The following is a 20026-nucleotide window of genomic DNA, read 5'->3' as shown; positions in this document are numbered from 1 at the left end:
TCGTGATGGTTTCTCCATGAGGGGATTAACACAAGGCACTCATATGGTAGGAATTCGGTCAGTGTTAAGTGGCAGTGGCAGGGGGCCAGCTCTAGGGACACTGTTTATTGTAGGCTAGGTACATGGTGCCCTTTGCAGCTGACAGCGCACGGCTTGTTCACCCGTACCCAGCGTCCCGGGTCGTGGTTAGTGGTACAGTGGTGGTGCTTATCTTATTGTTATATTTACTTGTCCTGAAGTCAAGGTCCCTGGGCCGAGAGGAAGGGAGAAGCCTGGTTGGCCGAGACCCAGGGGCTGCTCCTTCCACCGTGCTGTAGCTTCGATTCTCAGCTTCTACGCCCCTGCCTGACAAGCGAGCCAGTATAACCTGCAGGGCCAGTTCAGACCCCAGCCATTACGTCTTGAGCTGGGGTGGCCCTCCCACACTGCAGCTCGTCCCCCAGAATACTTCCCCCGCTATCTGCTGCTGGATGCCCCTGGGGAGTCCGACACCCGCCTCTGCCCCTCTGAGAGGGCCCAGCCACTCTCCACAGCTCCCGCCCGGTCTCTCTCCCTGGCGTTTCCCCCAGTGCAGCATCTCGTCTGCCTCTGCAGGGGTCAGACAGCAGATAGCCTTGGCAAGCAGCCACGAGGGCAGGGAGTGCCCAGGGGAGGTAAGAGCATCCAGATGGCCCCCCACAGTCCCAGCTCCTCCAGAGGGCCTAGTCACGGCCACCTCTGGTCCCCTGGCCTCTGTTATTGGGCGGCCAAGCAAACTCCTCCGGCTGGCGTCCTCCTGTCTGAGAAATCTGGTACTGGACCAAGCTGGACCTCATTCGCATGGAGAGAGCAGGCCTCTGCTCCTCCTCTCTTAGGAAGATGATGCTCCTGGTGATAGGGGAAGGCTGGGTCTCAGAGGCATCAGGGGACTTGTCCAGGGTCACTGAGCATCACTGACCAGATTCAATGCATGGCCAGAATCCAGACCCTCTGCATCCGTCTTGCCAGTGTGAGTGTTTTTGGTGAGCTTACTCAGCACATTACACAAAAGTTCCCTGGACCTCATAATAACTCCCCGAGAAAGGTTATTATTATCTGCCTTTTCTGGAGTTAAAAAAAATAAAAGCTCAGATAAATGGAGGTCCCTTGTCCTGGTCACCAGCTGGCAAGGAGCAGAGGCAGGATTCGAACCCGGGGCTGCGGAATGCCAAGTCTGAGGCTCTCACCTACCATCATCCTCGCCAGGTTGCCAGGATACCTCCCTTGACAGGGTCCACAGGAGTGTCAGGGGTAGAGGGCTGAGCCCTCTGGCCCCTCCTACAGTGGGGTCCCTGGCTCTGCGTGGCCAGGAAGCTGCCTTTTGCTTTGTGAATTCCCGGCTGATTTCTCTTGCCAAGTCACCCTGCTCTTCTCAAGCCATCCTCCAGGACTTTGCTGTCTTCTGCTCATGTCTGACCTGCCTGATCGGAGCTGTTTTCTTTTGGTGGAAGACATGAGCCTCTCGCTGGGTCCTGTCCAGGGGCATTGAGCAGCTTGGCCTCAGCCTGGGCCAGCCCAGGTCTGCCACTCGGTGTGACCTCAGACTAGTTGCTTCTTCTCTCTGAACTACTGAGGGCGAGGCATCCCTACCCTTGGGTGGTGGAGGGGATCCTATAAGCTGATGCACGGAAAATGCTTTAATCAGAACAAGGGCTCAATAAATGTAAAAACACAAAATTCAGGTGTTCCATTTTAAAACGCTACAGGCAAATGAATAATCAGAATTATTATTGATAATTCTGAATTGATAATGTTTTCCTTCTTTTTCCTATCAACTCTTCCAGGCCTTTCCCCCTGGTTTTTAGTGTCCAGATCACCCCAAACATAAGCTTGAGAGGACACACAAAGCGTGCCCACCGCACCTTTCCTTTCCGGAAACAACCTTCCCAAATTATCACCTTTCTTTATTCCACCGCATATCCCACTGTTCTCTGTTCCTCAATAGCTCCCATCTCTCCCTGCTAGAAAGAAAGGGTAATGGTGCTAATTCTAACTAAAGTGTGATTGGCAGTCCCCAGAAGCATTGAACTGAAATAATACTAATCAGCAGAATTCTAGTCTTGGGTCTAAGAGGAGAATGTCAGTGGGTGCTTGAATGAACTAGACAGGTCCTTGGAAGGATTTCTGAATGGCGCTATGTCCTATCCAGCCAGCCTCCTCCCTCAAAGTGCCCCAGAATTTAATTTTCCAATCCAAACCCTGGATTCAGGGCACAGATGAAACCCCAACATTATCAGCAAATTGTGATGGGGGTACTTTCTGGGCAGAGGGTCCCCAGCTATTTTCCAATGCCCGGAGAGGCCAGTGACTCCAGGATGAGACTCGTCTTGGCTTGTTTGGTCCTTCTAGAACAGCCTTTGAGGTCAGTGGACCCACCCCTCTGTGCAGCCAAGGGAAACTGTGGTTTACGTGGAGGAAGTGACTCTCCCAAAGCCACACAGCCAGGAAATGCCAGGGCCTCTCAGCAGTTTCAACCCCAGGCCTGAGCCTGTGTGTTCCCTCAGCTTTGATGTTTATTTTCCACTCGCTCTGGCCCGAGGGGCCCCAGGCAGCCCAGGCCCTTGCTGGGTGGATTGGGGCAGCTGCAGACTGAGTCTTTCGATGGTTTGGGCTGAACCTCATGTCCAACAAGGAATACCATCTCCCCTCTCCCTTCCCTACAGACCATGTACCACCCACCTAGCAGCAGGCAGCTCCCGGTCAGGCTGGGTTCCTTCCTGCATGTGCATTTGCACAGCTTTTCCCTTTGCCCAGGAACACCCTTCTCTCCTCTCCCTGGCTGTTCAGAACTCTCCCTGCCCACTGTTCAGAACTTAGCATGAGGGCTGCCTCTTGCAGAAAGCCCTCCCTCACTTACTCAGGTAGAACCCGGCTCTCACTTGCAGCTGGGAGCCCATGTGTGACTCAAGGCTGAAGTTAGGTCTCTTGTTCCTTAGCCCAACTCCTGGCCCACAATAGGTACTCATGAAATGTTGGAATAAATGAATAACCTATGATCGTGGTAGAAAGTGCGAGTATTCTTTCCAATGCTCCCTATGCACCAGGTCTGTTCTTAAGTTCATGATAGCCCTTTGAGGTTGACAGTCTTAGACCCACTTTACAGATGAGGCTCAGAGAAATGAAATCTGCTGCCCAAGCTCACCTGCCACACACGAAGTGGCAGAGCTGGGATTTGAACCCAGGCCTGCCTGACTTCTTGAGTGCCCAGAGACTTCAAGCTGGTGGATGGAGAGGTGGATGAGGAAAGGAAGGCTCAGAAATGCAGTAGGAGCAAAAGGCAGAGAAGCACTGGGGTGGGCAGAGGCTGGCTGGGAGTCCAGCCTCTGAGGCTGCCCCTGCTGTATTGGGCCTCAGTTGCAAAGTTGAGGGACCTGGAGGACCAACTGGGGAGGAACGGAGGCTTGTCATTTGAGGGGACTGGCGAGGAGGGTGGCCGGCAGGGTGGGAAGAATCACCATTGAAAGCTGATCATCTTCAGCAATGCCTGGCAAGGGTGAGGCGGGTAGGTTCAGGGTCATAAGTCATGACTTAAGTCATCCCCTCCTGTTCCCATGTCACCCCACAGCCCTGGCATCTATGAGTCCCCCCAGGAGCCTCCCCACCCCCATTCTCACCCCCTGCAGGCTCTTTGAGGAAGTCCAGCTCTTTCCCCTGTCCTGTGAGGACCTGAGCTGGGCCCTCCCTCCCCTCCTGCCCCAGCAGCCTCCTCTCAGGTTCTTGAATACCCCACATCCCCTTCCATCTTCTGCACTCTCCGTTCTCTCTGTCTTCAGCACCCTTCCCACACAGGTTTCCATGGCCTCCTCATCCAGCTCTCTGCTTGGATGTCAACTCTGAGAAGCCCTCCCTGACCTCTCTTTTCTGCCCCTGCTTGACCCCTCTTACTGTGTCTGGCTTACTTCTTTGCAAACTGTTATCCCACTCTGGCCATAGCATGTGTACCATCTCATCCCCTGCTAGGATGTAAGCTCCTTGAGGCCAGAGGACTGGCTGGCTGGTCCACTCTCCTGGCCCCAGCACTTAGCACCGTGCCTGGCACCTTTGTGCTTAATAGGCATTTGCTGAAGGAAGACTGAGTAAATGGAGAGGGATTTGGAAGAAGCCCAGAATGGGATATTCTGTGCCTTCTCCTTCCTGAGAAGCATTCCCTGCTGAGCCAGTGTGGTCATTCAGAGCAGACACTGAAGCTGGCTGGCCTGCGTCTAATCTTGGACTCTGGCTTGGCCGCTTCCCAGCCAGGGCCTGTAAGCACCCTCTCCATGCCTGAGTTCCCTCCTGTGTCTTTACAGTGACAGTTTCATAGCACTTAATGCTGTGCTGGCCCTTCTCGTTCAGCCAAGGCATGTTCCACAGGTAAGTATTGGGCACCTACCAGGTGCCAGGCTCTGTGCCAGGAGCTGGGGAGACAGCAGAGAGCAAAACAGGCAAAAACCCTGTCCTTGAGTAATGGATGTACTACTGGAAGCTGAAATTCTAGTGCATTATTATTTTCCACATTTTGATACTCTATTTAAAATTATGACTCTTTCCATTTATCAGTGAGGAAACAGGCACTGAGTGGTTGAAACATGGGACAAGCTCCCATGCTTGGAGTGGCAAGAGGGATTTGAACCCAGACATTTGGGCTCCAGCATCCCTGAGGGTGATGACAATACACACCCCTTGGGTTATTGGGGGGGTCTCACGAGTTAAGGGAAGCACGCAGCACAGGCCAAGCACACAGCCTGTGCTTATGAAAAGCATGCCTTAGCGGTGAATGTCAGCGTCCTGACGTCTGCTGTCACTGGGGTCTGCATGGTAGGGGGCTGACCGCGTGTGCCCCTCTCTCTCCACAGATGTGACCCCGCCGCCCTGTCGCTGAAGCAGGCCCCCCACCCCAGGCCCAGCATGCGCCTGTCGGTGCGGAGGGTGCTGCTGGCAGCCAGCTGCGCTCTGGCCCTGGTGTTGGCCTTCCAGCTGGGGCAGCAGGTGCTGGAGTGCCGTGCAGTGTTGGAGGGCCCGCGGAGCCCTCGGCGGGCCATGCGGCCGGAGCAGGAAGAGCTGGTGATGGTGGGCACAGACCACGTGGAGTACCGATACGGCAAGGCCATGCCGCTCATCTTTGTGGGCGGCGTACCCCGCAGCGGCACCACCCTGATGCGCGCCATGCTGGACGCCCACCCCGAGGTACGTTGTGGCGAGGAGACGCGCATCATCCCCCGCGTGCTGGCCATGCGCCAGGCCTGGTCCAAGTCTGGCAGGGAGAAGGTGCGGCTGGACGAGGCAGGCGTGACTGATGAGGTGCTGGACGCTGCCATGCAGGCCTTCATCCTGGAGGTGATTGCCAAGCACGGTGAGCCAGCCCGCGTGCTCTGCAACAAGGACCCCTTCACGCTCAAGTCCTCTGTCTATCTGTCGCGCCTGTTCCCCAACTCCAAGTTCCTGCTGATGGTGAGGGACGGTCGTGCCTCCGTGCACTCCATGATCACCCGCAAGGTCACCATCGCCGGCTTCGACCTCAGCAGCTACCGTGACTGCCTCACCAAGTGGAACAAGGCCATAGAGGTCATGTATGCACAGTGTATGGAGGTGGGCAAGGACAAATGCCTGCCCGTGTACTACGAGCAGCTGGTGCTGCACCCCAGACGCTCCCTGAAGCTCATCCTTGACTTCCTCGGCATCACCTGGAGCGATGCCGTCCTGCACCACGAGGACCTCATTGGCAAGCCTGGGGGTGTCTCCCTGTCCAAGTGAGTGAGTGGAGCCCTCTATGCTGCGCCCAGACTCCTGGTCCAGAAGTCAGAGGCACTAGATGGGAAGAGCAGCATTGCTGCTCTGAGCTGTGTGGCCTTGGGCAAGTCACTATGCTTCTCTGAACCTCAGCTTCATTTTCCAAAAAAGTTGGGCAATCCACCTCTCTTTTTTGAGGCAGTCAACAAATTGTGAATATGTGTTGTGGTTAGGTGTTGTGGGTAAATGTTAAGTTAAAAACACAGAATCTGGAACCAGGCTGTCTGGGTTCAAATCCCAGCTCTGCCACTTCCTAGCTCTGTGACCTTGAGTAAGTGACTCAACCTCTCTGTGCTTCCATTTCTTCACTGGTACCCTGAAGATATAATCTATGTACCTCCTAGATGACCTGTGAGCATCAAATAGGTTAATACATGTTAGGTGCTATTCTTCCTGTTAGTGTTGATACTGTTTTTATTGGCATGCTCATTATTCTCACCATCATTACCATCTCATGAGGACCTGCTAGGTGGTAAGCACTAAGTTAAGCCCCTAACAAACACTACTCTGTTAATTCCCACAGCAATCTGAGGACATAGGAACTGCTCTTATCTCCATTTTACAGGTGAAGAAACTGAGTTTCAGAAAGAGGAAGTTACTGGCCTAAGGCCACACAGCTAGCAAAGTATGGTGTCGGGACTTGAACCCGGGTCTGTTGGACTCCAGAGCATGTGCTCTCAAGCTCTCCACATCCAAGCCCCCTTCTCCTCCCCTCCGTCTGTGCCCTGCTCTCTGTCTTCCACCTTCAGGAAGGCCGTGCTCTCCTGAGACCTCGAGCACCCACACACTGCAGGATCAGAGCGTGCCATCTCCGTGCCTCCGTCCTGGTCAGGCCCGAGCATCCCTGAGCACCCAGGGAAAGGACAGTCTTTCCCGGGACAGCTCGTTCTCCTCCTTCCTTTCACGGCTGGACCCTGCCAGGCTCCTTATCTAAGCGCTCGTGAGCCCTGAGCAGAGCTGAGGACCGAGAGCAGCTCTCTCCTGGCAGTGAAGTGCCGTGTGCCAGGCACCCTAGCCAGTTAGTGCTGGAGCTGCGATTTTAAAAACTATGACAAAAAGTCAGATGACCAAAGAAATACATCTTTATTATAGGAAATTGGGACCATTTCTTTGGGAAAGGAAAAACAACCCATAATCCCACCACCCAGATGTTCATACATGACCTACTTGTCTTTTGTCAGGAAATACTGATAAAACCAGAGTCCTGCTGAACAAGTGTGTTTCTCTGTAATCTTCTCTCTCACTTTGGGTGTGGGACCACTTGCCTGTGGCCCCCTCCACTGTGACATGATTTTGAATGACTGTAATGTTCCACTTTGTGGGTTACTGTATTTGGTTTAACATCCCCTATTTTTGGACACTTGGGTTTCCTCTAGTTTCGTTGACTCATGTCAACCATTGCTGCCGCTGGTGTTCCGGGAGGCCTCTATGTTGCTTCTGTCCCATGAGGTCTTGGAGATGCAGGGATTTGGCAAAGGCCATGCACATATTTGAGATTTTTGACATCTTGGCTAGAGTTGAGATTTAAATCTGGGTCTGCAGACTCCAAGTCCATGCTCTTCCCACCAGTTCACACCCTTTTCCCCTACCCAGTTTTCCTGTCTCTTGGACCTGCCTTCCTATGGCTACATCTTAGTTTTTGTACTTCTTCCTCAGGTTCTCTCTTAGTTGGGATGGAAACATCTAGAAATAGGTCCTCGATCCTGGGAGTTCCCCATCCTTCATCCTCCATTCTCCAAGGTCCTTGAACTGTAATTGGGAGATCAGATGGGTTGGGAAGCCTGTTACAGGAGAGAGGAAAGCAGCACATATAGGAAGATGGCTTTGTTCCATTGTAATAGCACAAAGTTGAAAACAACCTAAATGTCCATCTTCAGGGGAATGGAAAAGAATAAGGAATGGGAGAATGCTGCACAGCTGCAAAAAAAACAAACAAACAAGGTGTTGGGTGAAAAAAGAAAGGTACAAACCAATACCTATAGCATATTATTTCTGTTTTGAAAAACTGCAACTAAAACCATAGGTTTTCTGTGTGTGTTTGTAGGAGAGAGTGCTAACACTGAGCCCTTCCAATGTACCATTTACTCTTCTATTATTGACTCATTAATTCCCCAAAAAAGCTCCATGAAGTAGGTACTATTACTGTTCCCTCTGATAGATGAGGAAACTGAGGCTCAGAGAGGTGAAGTAAATCTTCCAGGGCCACACAGACAGTGCTGACATAACCAGCCCTTGAGCCCGGGCAGTCTGGCTCCAAGTCTGCTCGACTACTTAAACCACAGGAAACGGATTGAACGGATGTGCTCAAAATGCTAAGACTGGGTCCCTGCAGGGGGCTGATAACCACAGGGACTCTTACATTACCATTAGTGTTTTATAATTATTTCTCAAGAACAAAATATCCACCTTACTCATGTAAAGAAAAAGTTAGTTTTAAAAGTCTGGGATGTCAAGGAAGCAGAATTTAAGCACCAGCCATGTGCCCTGCCTGATACTTTCTTCCAATTTCCCACCACATGCTCTTATTCTGTTGTACAGAGTGGCTATGATGAGGCCAAGTGACTTGCCCACAGTCTCACAGTTGAGAAGGGCCCAGCTGGCCCAGGGCCAGGTACCCCCAGCCTTTCCAGCTGCCCCAGAGTGACTGAGCAGGGAGCTGCTGTGTGCGTCTGCCTGTGCCCCATCCAGCCTCTCCTTTCTCCCCAGGATTGAGCGATCCACAGACCAGGTCATCAAGCCTGTGAACTTGGAAGCGCTGTCCAAGTGGACTGGCCACATCCCTGGGGACGTGGTGAGGGACATGGCCCAGATTGCCCCCATGCTGGCTCGGCTGGGCTATGACCCCTATGCAAACCCCCCCAACTATGGCAACCCTGACCCCATCGTCATCAACAACACACACCGGGTGAGTACACGTGCCCACGTGGAGACGTGCTGTCAGGCTTCAGCTGCCTGAGAAAACATTGAGTTTCTCGAATCCTAAGCGGTTCGTTTGTTTCTGTATGATGGACATGGTGAATCATAGGACTGCTTGTATTTCCAGTTTTGCTTGGGCCACAAGGAAGCTCCAACCAGCTGGTAGCCTGTCTCACATTCTGTAGCATCTAACAGCAGGCCCGTTTGTGTACTAATTCTATCCTATTTCTCTACTCTTATTTACCGTTTCCCCCATTTCCCTAGTTGTTTGTCTGTTTATAAAGTTTATAAAGACTTATGGTCTTCATTGAGACTGGGTATAAATAAACCATTTATGTACCTTTATTGCTCTTTAATGATTTCTCAGAAAATGTGACCTTAGGGCAGTTTAAATTACTTCTTGATTAAGATGGTCAAGGGAAATGACTCTTGACAAGATGCTCCTGAAGTGTTAAAGGAGGCTGATCCTGGGCAAGAAAACAGGTAACACATTCACGGTCTGTCTTACATGTTGCTGTCCCAGCTTCTGTTTTATTTGGGTGCTGTGTTCTGGCTTCCTTAGAGGTACTCTGTGAAAACACCCAAGTGTGGGCCGCAGGCCTGAGGAGGAGCCTTCCTGGCCCTTACATCATTAAGACCCGGAGCCTTAATTTAAGCTAAGCTCAGCATTTCCGAACACATGCTGACCGTAGAAAGTAAACAGCTCTCGCACGGAATCACAAAGGGAGAAAGCCATTCCTCTCTCAATTCTCCTCTCAGGTCTTCAGTTGGAAGACTCCATATGGTGCAAACAAGTCTTTAACACCTCTCTGATGCTTGCAAGCTTCCTTTTTAACAGAGGAAATGTACACTGAACTTTGGGGGCTCTGCTCTGGTAATTGCAGTGTGAGCCCATCTGTGGGTGTCATCACTTCCTCTTCCCCTTGACATCATCTTGCAAACATCTATTTGTGGAAATAGAGACCCAGTGAAGATACCCAGCCTGCACTTGATAGCGTGGGTGTTGCAAATACCCTGGATGTGGTTTGCTTTTATTATTTTATTACTTTAATTATAAATATGATTACTGCTTATTCATTTTAATTTTCATTACTTAATAATGTTGTTCTTTAAACGGCTTATGCATTTCATACACTTTTCTGTACATAGGCTGGATTTCATGGTAGAAAATTAATTACGTACATTAAAAATAAGGAGCAGCTGGTAATGATCTTGAAATCCAGCCCTCAGGCGCTTCTCAGAGGCGGTGGCTGGGCCAGGATGAAGACTGCCGGTGGCAGCCGGCTCTCCTTACCCTGTGTTCCCAGCTAGGGACCCAGCAGCAGCTCCTCTAAAGTCTCTTTAAAAGGTGGATGCCCCTGGCTTGCTCCGGACTGTGGGGTCAGAAGCTCCTGGAGTTAGACCTGACCTGTGTGCTGTGTACAAAATTTAAAAACACTGATGAGCACGGTGATTAAGGTCAACTCTTTGGAGCACCATCGTTTGTTTAAAATGGAAGACGTCTCAAGTTTTCTTCCAAAGAGGTTTACTCCCTGGGGGCCCCACACGTCTTGACAAGTGCCAGACATTTCTTTGATCGTTACAGTAATTTTGCTGTTACTACAAAGTAAGTACTCTCCGTGAAAGCCATGTATGTATGCATGTTTGCATGTATGCTGTAGGCTCTGTGTGTTCCCTTAATGGATCCTGGGTGCAGTAAACCCAGTAGCTGCAGGGACCCCGTGCTAATGAAATTGTCTTTTCCGGCGCTGCAGTTACAGACTGCACGCTAATCCTGGTGGTCCCTGAAATGTAACTAGTGAAAGCTGACTAGTCCAAATGGAGAGGTGCTGTGCATGGGAATTACACGCTGGATTTGAAGTCCTAGAACTAAAAAAAAAAATGTAAAATTTCTCAATCATTTTCATGTTGGTTACATGTTGAAGTATTAATATTGTAGATCTATCAGGTTAAATTAAAGATGTCACTAGAATTAATTTCACCTGATTCACTTCTTTTGTATTGTGGTTACTAGAAAATTTTATGTAGTTAGTTCACATTATATTCTGCTAGACAGTACTGGACTGTACGGTGCCTTCGGTATCAAGAGATGGAAAGGCCTGGAATTTTCTGCTTCCCACTCCAGGGCCATTGCCCTAGTCGTGTCCTCTACCTGGAATGCTTTCCTGCAGAGCGTTAACCCGGCTGGTTTTCCTTGTCCTTGAGGTTGCAGATTGAAGGTCACCTGTCCCAGGAGGCCCTTTTAGACCAACCACTCAAGAGAGGCTCCACCCCTCCCCACCCCACCCCCTCACTCTTGATCACATCCTCTTTTTCTTTCTTGGCTCTGCTTCCCATGGTTTGATGTGTTCTCATTTATTTCTGTTTATTATTACTTGTGGATTGTCTGGCTCTCCCTCTAGAATGCTTCAGGAGAACAGGCATTTTAATTGTCTGGCTAATGTTGTACCCCCAGAGCTTAGAATAATGTCTAGAATAAGAGGAGCTCAATAAATGTGTGTTGGATGGATGGATGACTGACTGGATGGGTGGGTAGGAGGGTGGATGTGGAGCTCATGGACTAAATTTTATTCTCTGATCATTTCCATGATAGCAGTATTTCTTTTTCTCTTTCATAGGTCTTGAAAGGAGACTATAAAACACCAGCCAATCTAAAAGGATATTTTCAGGTTAGAAACCCCAAAGGGGAGTGCTGAATTCTCTCTGTCCGGCTGTCTTGACCCCTAGCTTGAAGCCTTCCGCCCTTGAACCCCTCTCTTCCCTAATATGGCAGAGAGTTTAGTTTCCCCATCAGAACACTGGGCGGGGCAGGAGGTAGAGGGTGTGGGGCCTGCGGCTCCCTCTGTGCCTGACCCAGTGGGGGCCACATCTCAGCAGCCCTTCTGCCTGATCCCCTTCCCCACCTTGTCTCCTGGCCTGACAGCACTTGGAGGGACTCCTGGGGACTCCCAGTCTAGCCTTCTGTCTCTAGCCTGAAATTTAGTTTTACTGAAAGTGGCAGTCCCTGAACACAACACGGTGCAAAATTTTCATCAGTCTGGCAAAAAAAAAGAGGAACATGAGGGTCCATATGAATGTAGACATCCATACATGTTCCTGCCTCCGCACGGCTGTGCTCCCCATGTACGGTCACGTCCAGAACTCTCCCCTTGACCGACATTATAGCCACCCTTCCTCTTGGTGACAGAGTGCTTCCTTTTTATAAATGAAGTGGTGGTGCTAAGTGAATACTTGCCGTTTGTGTGTGTGTTTTATTTAATGTGGCAAGTAAAGGGTAGGCCACCCCATGCCAACCCCCAGTGTAATGATCAAATTCATGAAGTCTCCTTTCTGGACCCCACAGCTTTTGCACACATATCTTAGTTCTTTGGGAGGAGGATGTCCACACCCTCTTAGTGGGAACCAGAGACCCATCTTCTTGCCACTGTGAAAATGTGTTGCCAGAATTAGCACTAACTGATTATTTGTTTTAACCAAGATGATACAAAAAAACAAACAAACAGAAGTGGGGGCAGGGAATTAGCCACAATCCCAAACTCTTCTTTCTTGCCCATGGTGTTTTTTGCCCACCTGAATATACATTTTTCATTCCTTACAATTCCATCCTTTAAGCTGCCTTGTTTGGCTTTCTTAATGTTTTCTTCTGCCTTTTGGGTTTCACTGTGTCCATTTTAGATAGCTACACAGTATTCTCTGGAATGCTCCCCTGTGGGACCAGTCACCTAACTGTTACCCTAAGATTGTTCCCGGTTTTTGCAACATCGCAAGTGATGTCATGTGCACATCATTCTGATTTTGCCTCCCTTCTGTGGGCGAGACGTTGGAGGCTCTATTAAATCATTCCCTTAGAATAATTTTTAAGGAATGGGATCAGTGGGTGGAAGGCTCCAGATCTTTCTAAGACTCTTGAACTAAAACAGTTGGACCAGTTTGCACTGCCCTGAAGTGAATGGCATATTCAAGACATCTAGTGGGGCTGGGACTCTTTTTGCTCTGTTAGGAGCAAAATATGAAGGAATATCATATGTTGAATAATTCAGTGTATTTCTAATGTGGACTCCAAGTGTGCATCCGACCTTGCAGGTTAAGGGCTCAGTCCCACAAGGCTGCCCCCACTTCAGGTGCCAGCCACAATAGGGTACCCAGGCTCCCCACATTTCTGCCCAGCTAAGTAAATATTTGGGGATTCCCACAGCTCCCCTTGCAGGTTTGATAATTCCCTAGAACAACTCACGGGCCTCCCTCAGGAAAACACTTTACTTCCTAGATTACCATTTTATTACAAAGGCTAATAACTCAGAAAAAGCCAAATGGAGGAGATGCGTGAGGGCACGGTGTGGGGGAAGGGGCACCACGCTTCCATGCCCTCGCTGGGTGTCCATCCTCCAACCCCTCTGTGTGTTCACCGATCTGGAAGCTCTCTGAACCCGTCATGTCGGGCTTTGGTGGCGGTTGCATGAAGTAGGCAAGATTGGTGAAATCACTGGCCATTACTTATTAACTCCATCTCCCCGGCGGTCAGGGGATGGGGCTGACATTTCCAACTCTTGAATCAGACTTTGGTCTTTCTGGCAACCATCCCCCATCCTGAAGCTTTGTAGGGACCCCTTGCCATCAGCCGTCTCATCAGCGTATAAAAGATGCCCGTTCTCACTAGGGAGGTGCCAAGGGATTTAGGCAGGGGCTGCCCATTGCCAGGCACCCAGGACAAAGTTCAGATGTTTACATTCCATTAGATTATAGTTTAAAGGCCATCCCCTTGTGGTGGCCTCTTCTTACCTCCCTATCTGGAGCAGTCCCTACACCTGTCACTCATGTCAGTCCACTGTACTGCCCAGAGGAGATATTATCCTGCATATGTGTCTGTGTAACAGGTCCTCTCCCCATTAAAATGTAGGCTGCGTGAGAACAGGGAGGTCATGTTTACAGCATCCCCAGACCCTGGCACATAGTAGGTGTGCAGTACATACTTGAGGAGGGTGTGTGTGCCGGATTCAGTGCTGCTGGGGGTGAACCTCAGGGAGCGGGACCCTGGCACCCACAGCTGGCTGTGACCCCTTCCTCTGTGTTGTCTTCCTCCAGGTGAACCAGAACAGCACCTCTTCCCACTTAGGAAGCTCATGATTTCCAGGTAGGCCTGCGGACTTCCAGGGGGCAGCTCCCATCATTTTGGAGCCCAGGAGCCACTTTTTCACAAAACTTGTCCTTCCAGAGCCTCCCTGGGAAGGAGTGTCCACCAAGGTGGGCTGACCCAGCCCCATCCGAGGTTTCTATGGCGACAGGCTGGGGGAGCTATTTACCGACACATGGCTTAGTCTCCTGGCTTTGGATGGGGGCTGGGGGCAGGGCTCAAGGCTGAACCTACCAGAAAAAGGTTTGTCTGATCCTGGGCAGGGGCATGGAGGGCCCGTGTGATGGATGGGGATTCTAGACCCATTCTTGCACATTGTGCTGCCTGCCAGTCCAGCATCTATAAACAGCAGCAGGTTGGCCCAAAGCGGTTAAGGTTCTAATAATAGCCAAGCAATTCTAGTCTAAGAATAACTCCAGGGCCTTGGGCCAGGTACTCCTCCTGTTACTCACTTAACCCTCAGCATCCCTGCAAGGCAGGTAACACAATTGTTCCATTTTAAAGAGAAAACCAAAGCCCAGAGAAGGACTTTGACTTGCTCAAGGCCACCCAGCCATCAAATGGCAGAATTCCCCCCTGAAGTCTTCTCCTCCAGAATTTGCTTTTAAAGAAAGATTTTAAGTTCATACTTATCAATCCATATTTTGCTAAGGGGGAGGGAAGAATAGTTCTGCACTTGGGAAGTCACAGACTGAAGCACCCACTTCAGCTCGGACTTCTCTCAGCCTCCATTTTCCACATCTGGAGATTAGGGACTCATCAGTGTCTACCTGCAAAGGGCAGTCACGGTCAGCGAGCTGGCCCAGGTGGGAGCACTTGGAGACTGTAAAGCGCTGGGTCCTTGCTGTGGATGTGGCTTGCTTCCTAGGTCACTTTGCTGAACCTACGAGAAGTCAGACCCAGCTTGCATGGATGGTTACTTTCCCTACTTTTAGATGGCAAAAGAGCTTCTAGCCTGGAGTCTGTTTGATCTTATTTTGAAATAATCAGCATTTTTTTTTTGTATTTCTTTAAATCTACTTTGCACCAACCTGCAAGGCTGGAGACCCTCAGTCCCTGTCATTATCAGGCCGTGCTCACATCCAGGACTGCTGTTGAATTCCAAAGAAAAGAAGCCTCCCGTGGAGAGCAGTCTTTCTCCATGTTTCCATCCAACCCTTTTTGCCTCCTTCTCCGAAGATTCATGAGTAGAATCTTGAACCTTCTCATTGATAGTCCCCGCTTTACTGTTTAAGTGAGACCGTTACAGGGTGCTTTAGCTAATCTCTGCTGTAGCATTGGCCTTGGACAAATACTAATCCTCCCCATGGCTCCGAAAATTCATTGGTGTTTATCACATGATCATCACCATTTCCTATTCATAAATATGAAAAGTGGATCTTTGAGGTCAGGTGAATGGTTGCAGGTTGAGATGGGGATGTTATAGAAAACTTCACCTGCTTCTAGGAATGCATGAAGATCACCCATTCTACTGTCACACGTACTACATGAAAGGTCCATTTCACAACTGTTCCTCTGGGCCTCACACACTTCTCTCCCCTTTCAGATCTCTGCAAATGGCTTTGTCACCAGGAGAAGAAACTTGGCATTCGAGTGGAAATCGGACCTCTAATCCAAGCATATTGCTTGCCATTAATCACCAAAACAGGACTGCTAACGAGCAATGAATTTGCCTATGTTTGCAAAAGCTGAATCACTGAACACCTACCTTGAAACGCTCTATCTTTGGATGCTTGGGGGTAGAGATCAAAGAGTGTGGAAGTATTCCAGCTTTTGAAATTTTAGGTATTTTGTATTTTTTCCCTTCAAGAACTTTTTTTAAAGAAATGGATTTGCCATTTTCCTTTATTTGCAGGACTGCCTTGGTGGCTTTGTTTGCTGGGACAAGGCCCACAGTTTGTGCCTCTCCTGTTGACCCTTACTTTTGAATTCAAAGAATCTATTTAAGAATTTAATATATGAGGCTTTCTTTGATTCTTCCTCAGTTCTACTCCAGTTTCACAGCAAAAAATACATATATATTATTTGAATAAAGTGAACAGGGGCTCATTTGTCTGTGCCTTACTTTATAGACTGAATAGATGTTACTTTTCCATACTGAATTCTGTCCCGTAGATTGATGACAGCAAAGACTGAAAAATAGGTCTGTGCAGGGTACAGCTGAGATCCGGTGTCAGTGGTCCCCAAGGCCATCCTCAGGTCTCAGAATGCACAGAACTCAGAACCTGTTAGACTCACGGGTTAAGGTTTATTACAGTAAAAATATAACACGTTCAAATCAGCAAAGGAAAAAAGTGGATTGGCTGAGTCCAGGAGAGAGCAGGCTCAAGCTTCCAATTGTCCTTCTCCCCTCAGCAGTCAACAGCACACACGTGAAGCACTGCCCGCCAGGATCACCTGAGCCTCGGTGTCCAGCATTTCTTACTGGGCATCGGTCATATAGGCATGGAGCAACCACGTGACTGCCTTAGTTACTCAGTCTTCAGCCCCTGCAGAGGTCAGATGATACAGTGACCCCCAGACCGCCACCATAAATCATAAATCATAAAGTCTAGTCTGGTCTGGTGTGGCCTAGGGTCCCTGGGATACAGAGATACTCTTATTAAATAGGATAATCCAGGGCCTTAGCAGTCATCTCCCAGGAGCTGGTCAAGATCCAGTCCTTAGGCATACGCAGGGTTTGGACACTCCAGGTCTGCTGAGTCAAATTAACCCTTTCCTGTACAGCCGCCAGATACTGAGGGACCAGCTGAGCCCAGAACAGTTTTGCATCTTTAAGGGTTAAGGCGTTTTCCCTACTCCCCATTGCCTGACATCTCATGATAATAGTCAGGCTTTGGGAGGTAGTGACTCATAGTGGTTTGGGACATAGATTTTTGGAGTCAGGCCAACTTACTGGCCATGTGGCTTGAGCCTTTGTTTCTCCATCTGCTAAGTAGGGAAGTTAAAACGCCACGGGTTCATTGAGTGGCTGATGGGTAGTGTGGGCACAGTGCCTGGTTATATAATGAACCTACAGTGTGAGGTAGCTCTTGTCTCTCCTGGCTTGAGACTTCAGTGGGTTGGAGTTTTGAACACAGGAAGTTCATGGTCACCAGTCACTGGGTAGCAGACATCCAGGCCCATTCATTGTTCCACTCATCTATTGCTGTTAACATGTTGCAAGGGGCCAGAAGCAGCAGAACTGCAGGTCACTTAAGGGATACACCTGGAAATGGCACTGTGTCACTTCCACACAGTTTGTCAGAGTGGTCATAGGGCCTCCCACATTCACGGGAGTAGAGAAGCAGACCCCTCCTCCAGGTGGTCAAGTTACAAGGGCACAATACAGAAGCACATGTGCGTGAGAAACTCAGCCACCTTTGGAAAATACCATCCGCCACGGTCATCATAAAAACCAATTTATCAGCCCTACCTGCAAGTCATTAAATAACATAGGAATTCATCAAGTTATGAAATTTCTCTCTGGGAAATGCTGATGTCAACAGAATGTTCCCTTTCTTCAATTAGGCTACAAAATAAAAACATTCCTTTACTACATAAATTACAGTGATTCCAGGCCCCCAAAAGGCTAAGGCCCCAGGCTTCTTGGACACGTTCCCCCGCCTCCAGCTCAGGACCAGGGCTTGTTCTTCCCGCTGATGGAGCTACTCCAGGCACCCCCAACCCCCAAATCTGGTTCTAGAACCAGAAGGACATCTCTTACCCTCGACCCCATTCTCTCTCTTAAAAGAACACTTTTCAGGAAAATTAACAATCAGAATCCCTTCCTGCAGCTGACAGCCCTCCACCCACCAGGGTGTGATCTGGGCGAAGGGTCCTGCTCCACCTGAAGTCCTTTGACAAGTCTGGATTATTCTGTCTAACCCTGTTTCCAAGGTAACAGCTGATGCTTTAAATGAGCTGTTAACTTACTTTCAAAATAATTCTAGTTGCAGAAGTAGCCTTTGTGCACTTTCCCTCAGTGTTGACATCTACAGCTGAAGTGCAACACCAAAACCAGGACACTGACATTTGTCCAACCCTGTTACTTGGACTACTGACCTTATTCACTTCGTGCCATTTTGGGCACATATACATGTGTGTGTGTTCAGGGTTTGATTTCCTTCTTTCACTCCGGCACACACGCACACAATGTCACATGTAGAAGCTCAGTCTATAACATAAAAATAGCTGTTCTGATGAGAAGGCCAGCCCCGCCCCATGCTCCAGCTACTTCTCTTTGAAACACGTTGTCATCATCAAGGTGTGGCACTTATTTGCCTGGTGATGTGATTCAAGTTGGTCTGACCAGACTATAAGCTAGGTGAGTGCAGGAAGCACTATTTTTAATCGCTCTCCATTTATCCCCCATCAGGCCTGGCAAGATCATGGGCTGTGGGCAGGCAGCTCCCCAGGTGGCCTGGATGGTCCTGCCTCCTGGTGTTCACACCCCTTCTGTGTGCCGCCCCTTTCCACCCTAAATAGCTAGGGTTTCAGATTAACACAAGATAGATGGTTAAACTGGAATTTCAGATAAAATGGTCAATGGTTTTTTAGCATTATAGAGCATTTCATAGGACATATGTATAGATACTAATACTATACTCGATACTCATTGTTTACCTGGAATCCAAATTTAACTGGGCACCCCTATTTTTATTTGCCAAGGAAACCCTAAATAGGACTGGCCATGCAACCAAAAAAGATACTAGGGAAATGAGTGTGTGACTTCTCAGACTTGACCACAGCAGCTGTTGGCTTTGGCTTTGGTCTCACCTGGCTCACTCGTGCTGGGGGAGGCTGGTCACTGTCATGAGGACACTCAGCAGCCCTTTGTAGAGGTCCTCATGGCAAGGAACTGAGACCTGCCAACAACCAGCCCCAGGCTGCCGGCCATGAGAGTGAGTCAACCAGGAAGCTGGCTCATCCAGTTCTAAGCAAGCCTGCAGTCCCAGCTGACATCTTGACTGCAACCCCCAGTGGCATCTCCAGTCAGAACCAACCATCTAAGCCACTCTTGGGTTTCTACCTGAAGAAATTGTGTGAGACCATGTTCATTTTTGTTTTAAACCACTACGTTGGGAGGTAACATATTTGCAATAGAAAATACCCAAGAACACATTAAATATTTGTTAATGAGCGACTCAGTGCATGAATGAATGAATGATACACCCTGCAGTTCCTCATTTCACCTGTGGACTTGTGAGGACATTTGCTTTACAGATAATGCCTCAGACCTGGGGAACCTCCTGTCCCAGCTTTCTGTATGAGGATAGAGCGCTCACAAATTCTTGAAAGATTAGCAGGGTAGAAACCATCTGCTAGAAACATTTATAGGGAAACCAAATTTGCTAATCTCAGCTGCTCTGGATTTTCAATTCTGCCAAGTTCAGGACATGATATATATTTTTGTGACAAGATTTAAAATAAGAATAAGCCATGTGCAACTGTATAATGTTGCTGTCCTAGAAAAGGTACTTTTGCTAGACTTTAAATATATCAGCTTTGAAATGCCACTTACGGATTGTTTCTATGGTACCAACCTATTTAAAGTTGAAATGGAGCAAGGATTTTTCCCTAACTCTTTGCAGGCACTATGGAAACTTCTGTATGGCACAGGCTGCATAGAGGGTGATTAGGAGTGTGGACTCAGGTGAAAATAGAAATTATCTCAAAAGGTTGAGAGTCTAAGAGATAATATATGCAGAGGGTTTGCCTTTGTGACCTTGAACAGACAGGAATCACTCCAAATATTAGTTCAAATAAGTTGACAAACATGTATGGGTGCTCCATGCATGGCAGAGTAGAGAAGGCACTGGCCTAGGGGTCCAAACTCCTTGGTTCCAGGGCTGGCTCTGTCCTTTAACTCGCTGTGTAGCCTCAGACACGACCCTTGTGGCACGAGTCATCTTTTTGTCTTAGAAGCTCTCCACCTGCCCTTCTCCTCTGCTAAAACCTCTTTTTAGTTTCTTTCCTGAGTACATACTATGCATGTGGCAGAGTGACACTGAATGTCACTGAGCATACAGAGGCCATTAAATCACAGTCCCCATTCCAAAGAATCTGGGATTTAATTGGGTTCATGTAGGTTATCCTTTACTTACTAACAACCATAGACCCACGTCATTTGACTCCACAAGTCCAGTGCTCTTTTTATAAGAAATTTTGTTATATAACATGATTTGAATGTCAATAGAATAAGACAGTGGA

General features: G+C 48.9%; 1 protein-coding gene across 11 annotated transcripts in view; it reads left to right on the top strand.

Moving 5' to 3' along the window:
- TPST2 (tyrosylprotein sulfotransferase 2) overlaps window positions 1-15883 on the top strand; it is a 50339-nt gene extending 34456 nt beyond the window's left edge. For all 11 annotated transcript variants that reach the window (XM_036993315.2, XM_036993314.2, XM_036993324.2 and 8 more), the window contains 5 exons: window positions 4854-5747; window positions 8494-8692; window positions 11322-11372; window positions 13786-13834; window positions 15381-15883. In XM_036993315.2, coding sequence (XP_036849210.2) covers window positions 4906-5747; window positions 8494-8692; window positions 11322-11372; window positions 13786-13827 — 1134 coding nt within the window. In that variant the 5' untranslated portion in view covers window positions 4854-4905 and the 3' untranslated portion in view covers window positions 13828-13834; window positions 15381-15883. The remainder of the gene's footprint in view (window positions 1-4853; window positions 5748-8493; window positions 8693-11321; window positions 11373-13785; window positions 13835-15380) is intronic.
- Window positions 15884-20026: the final 4143 nt, after the last annotated feature.

This window comes from Manis javanica, chromosome 15, assembly GCF_040802235.1.
Source record: "Manis javanica isolate MJ-LG chromosome 15, MJ_LKY, whole genome shotgun sequence".
NCBI lineage: Eukaryota > Metazoa > Chordata > Mammalia > Pholidota > Manidae > Manis > Manis javanica.
The sequence above is the reverse complement of the archived record's forward strand: the minus strand, read 5'-3'. Positions and strand labels throughout refer to the sequence as shown.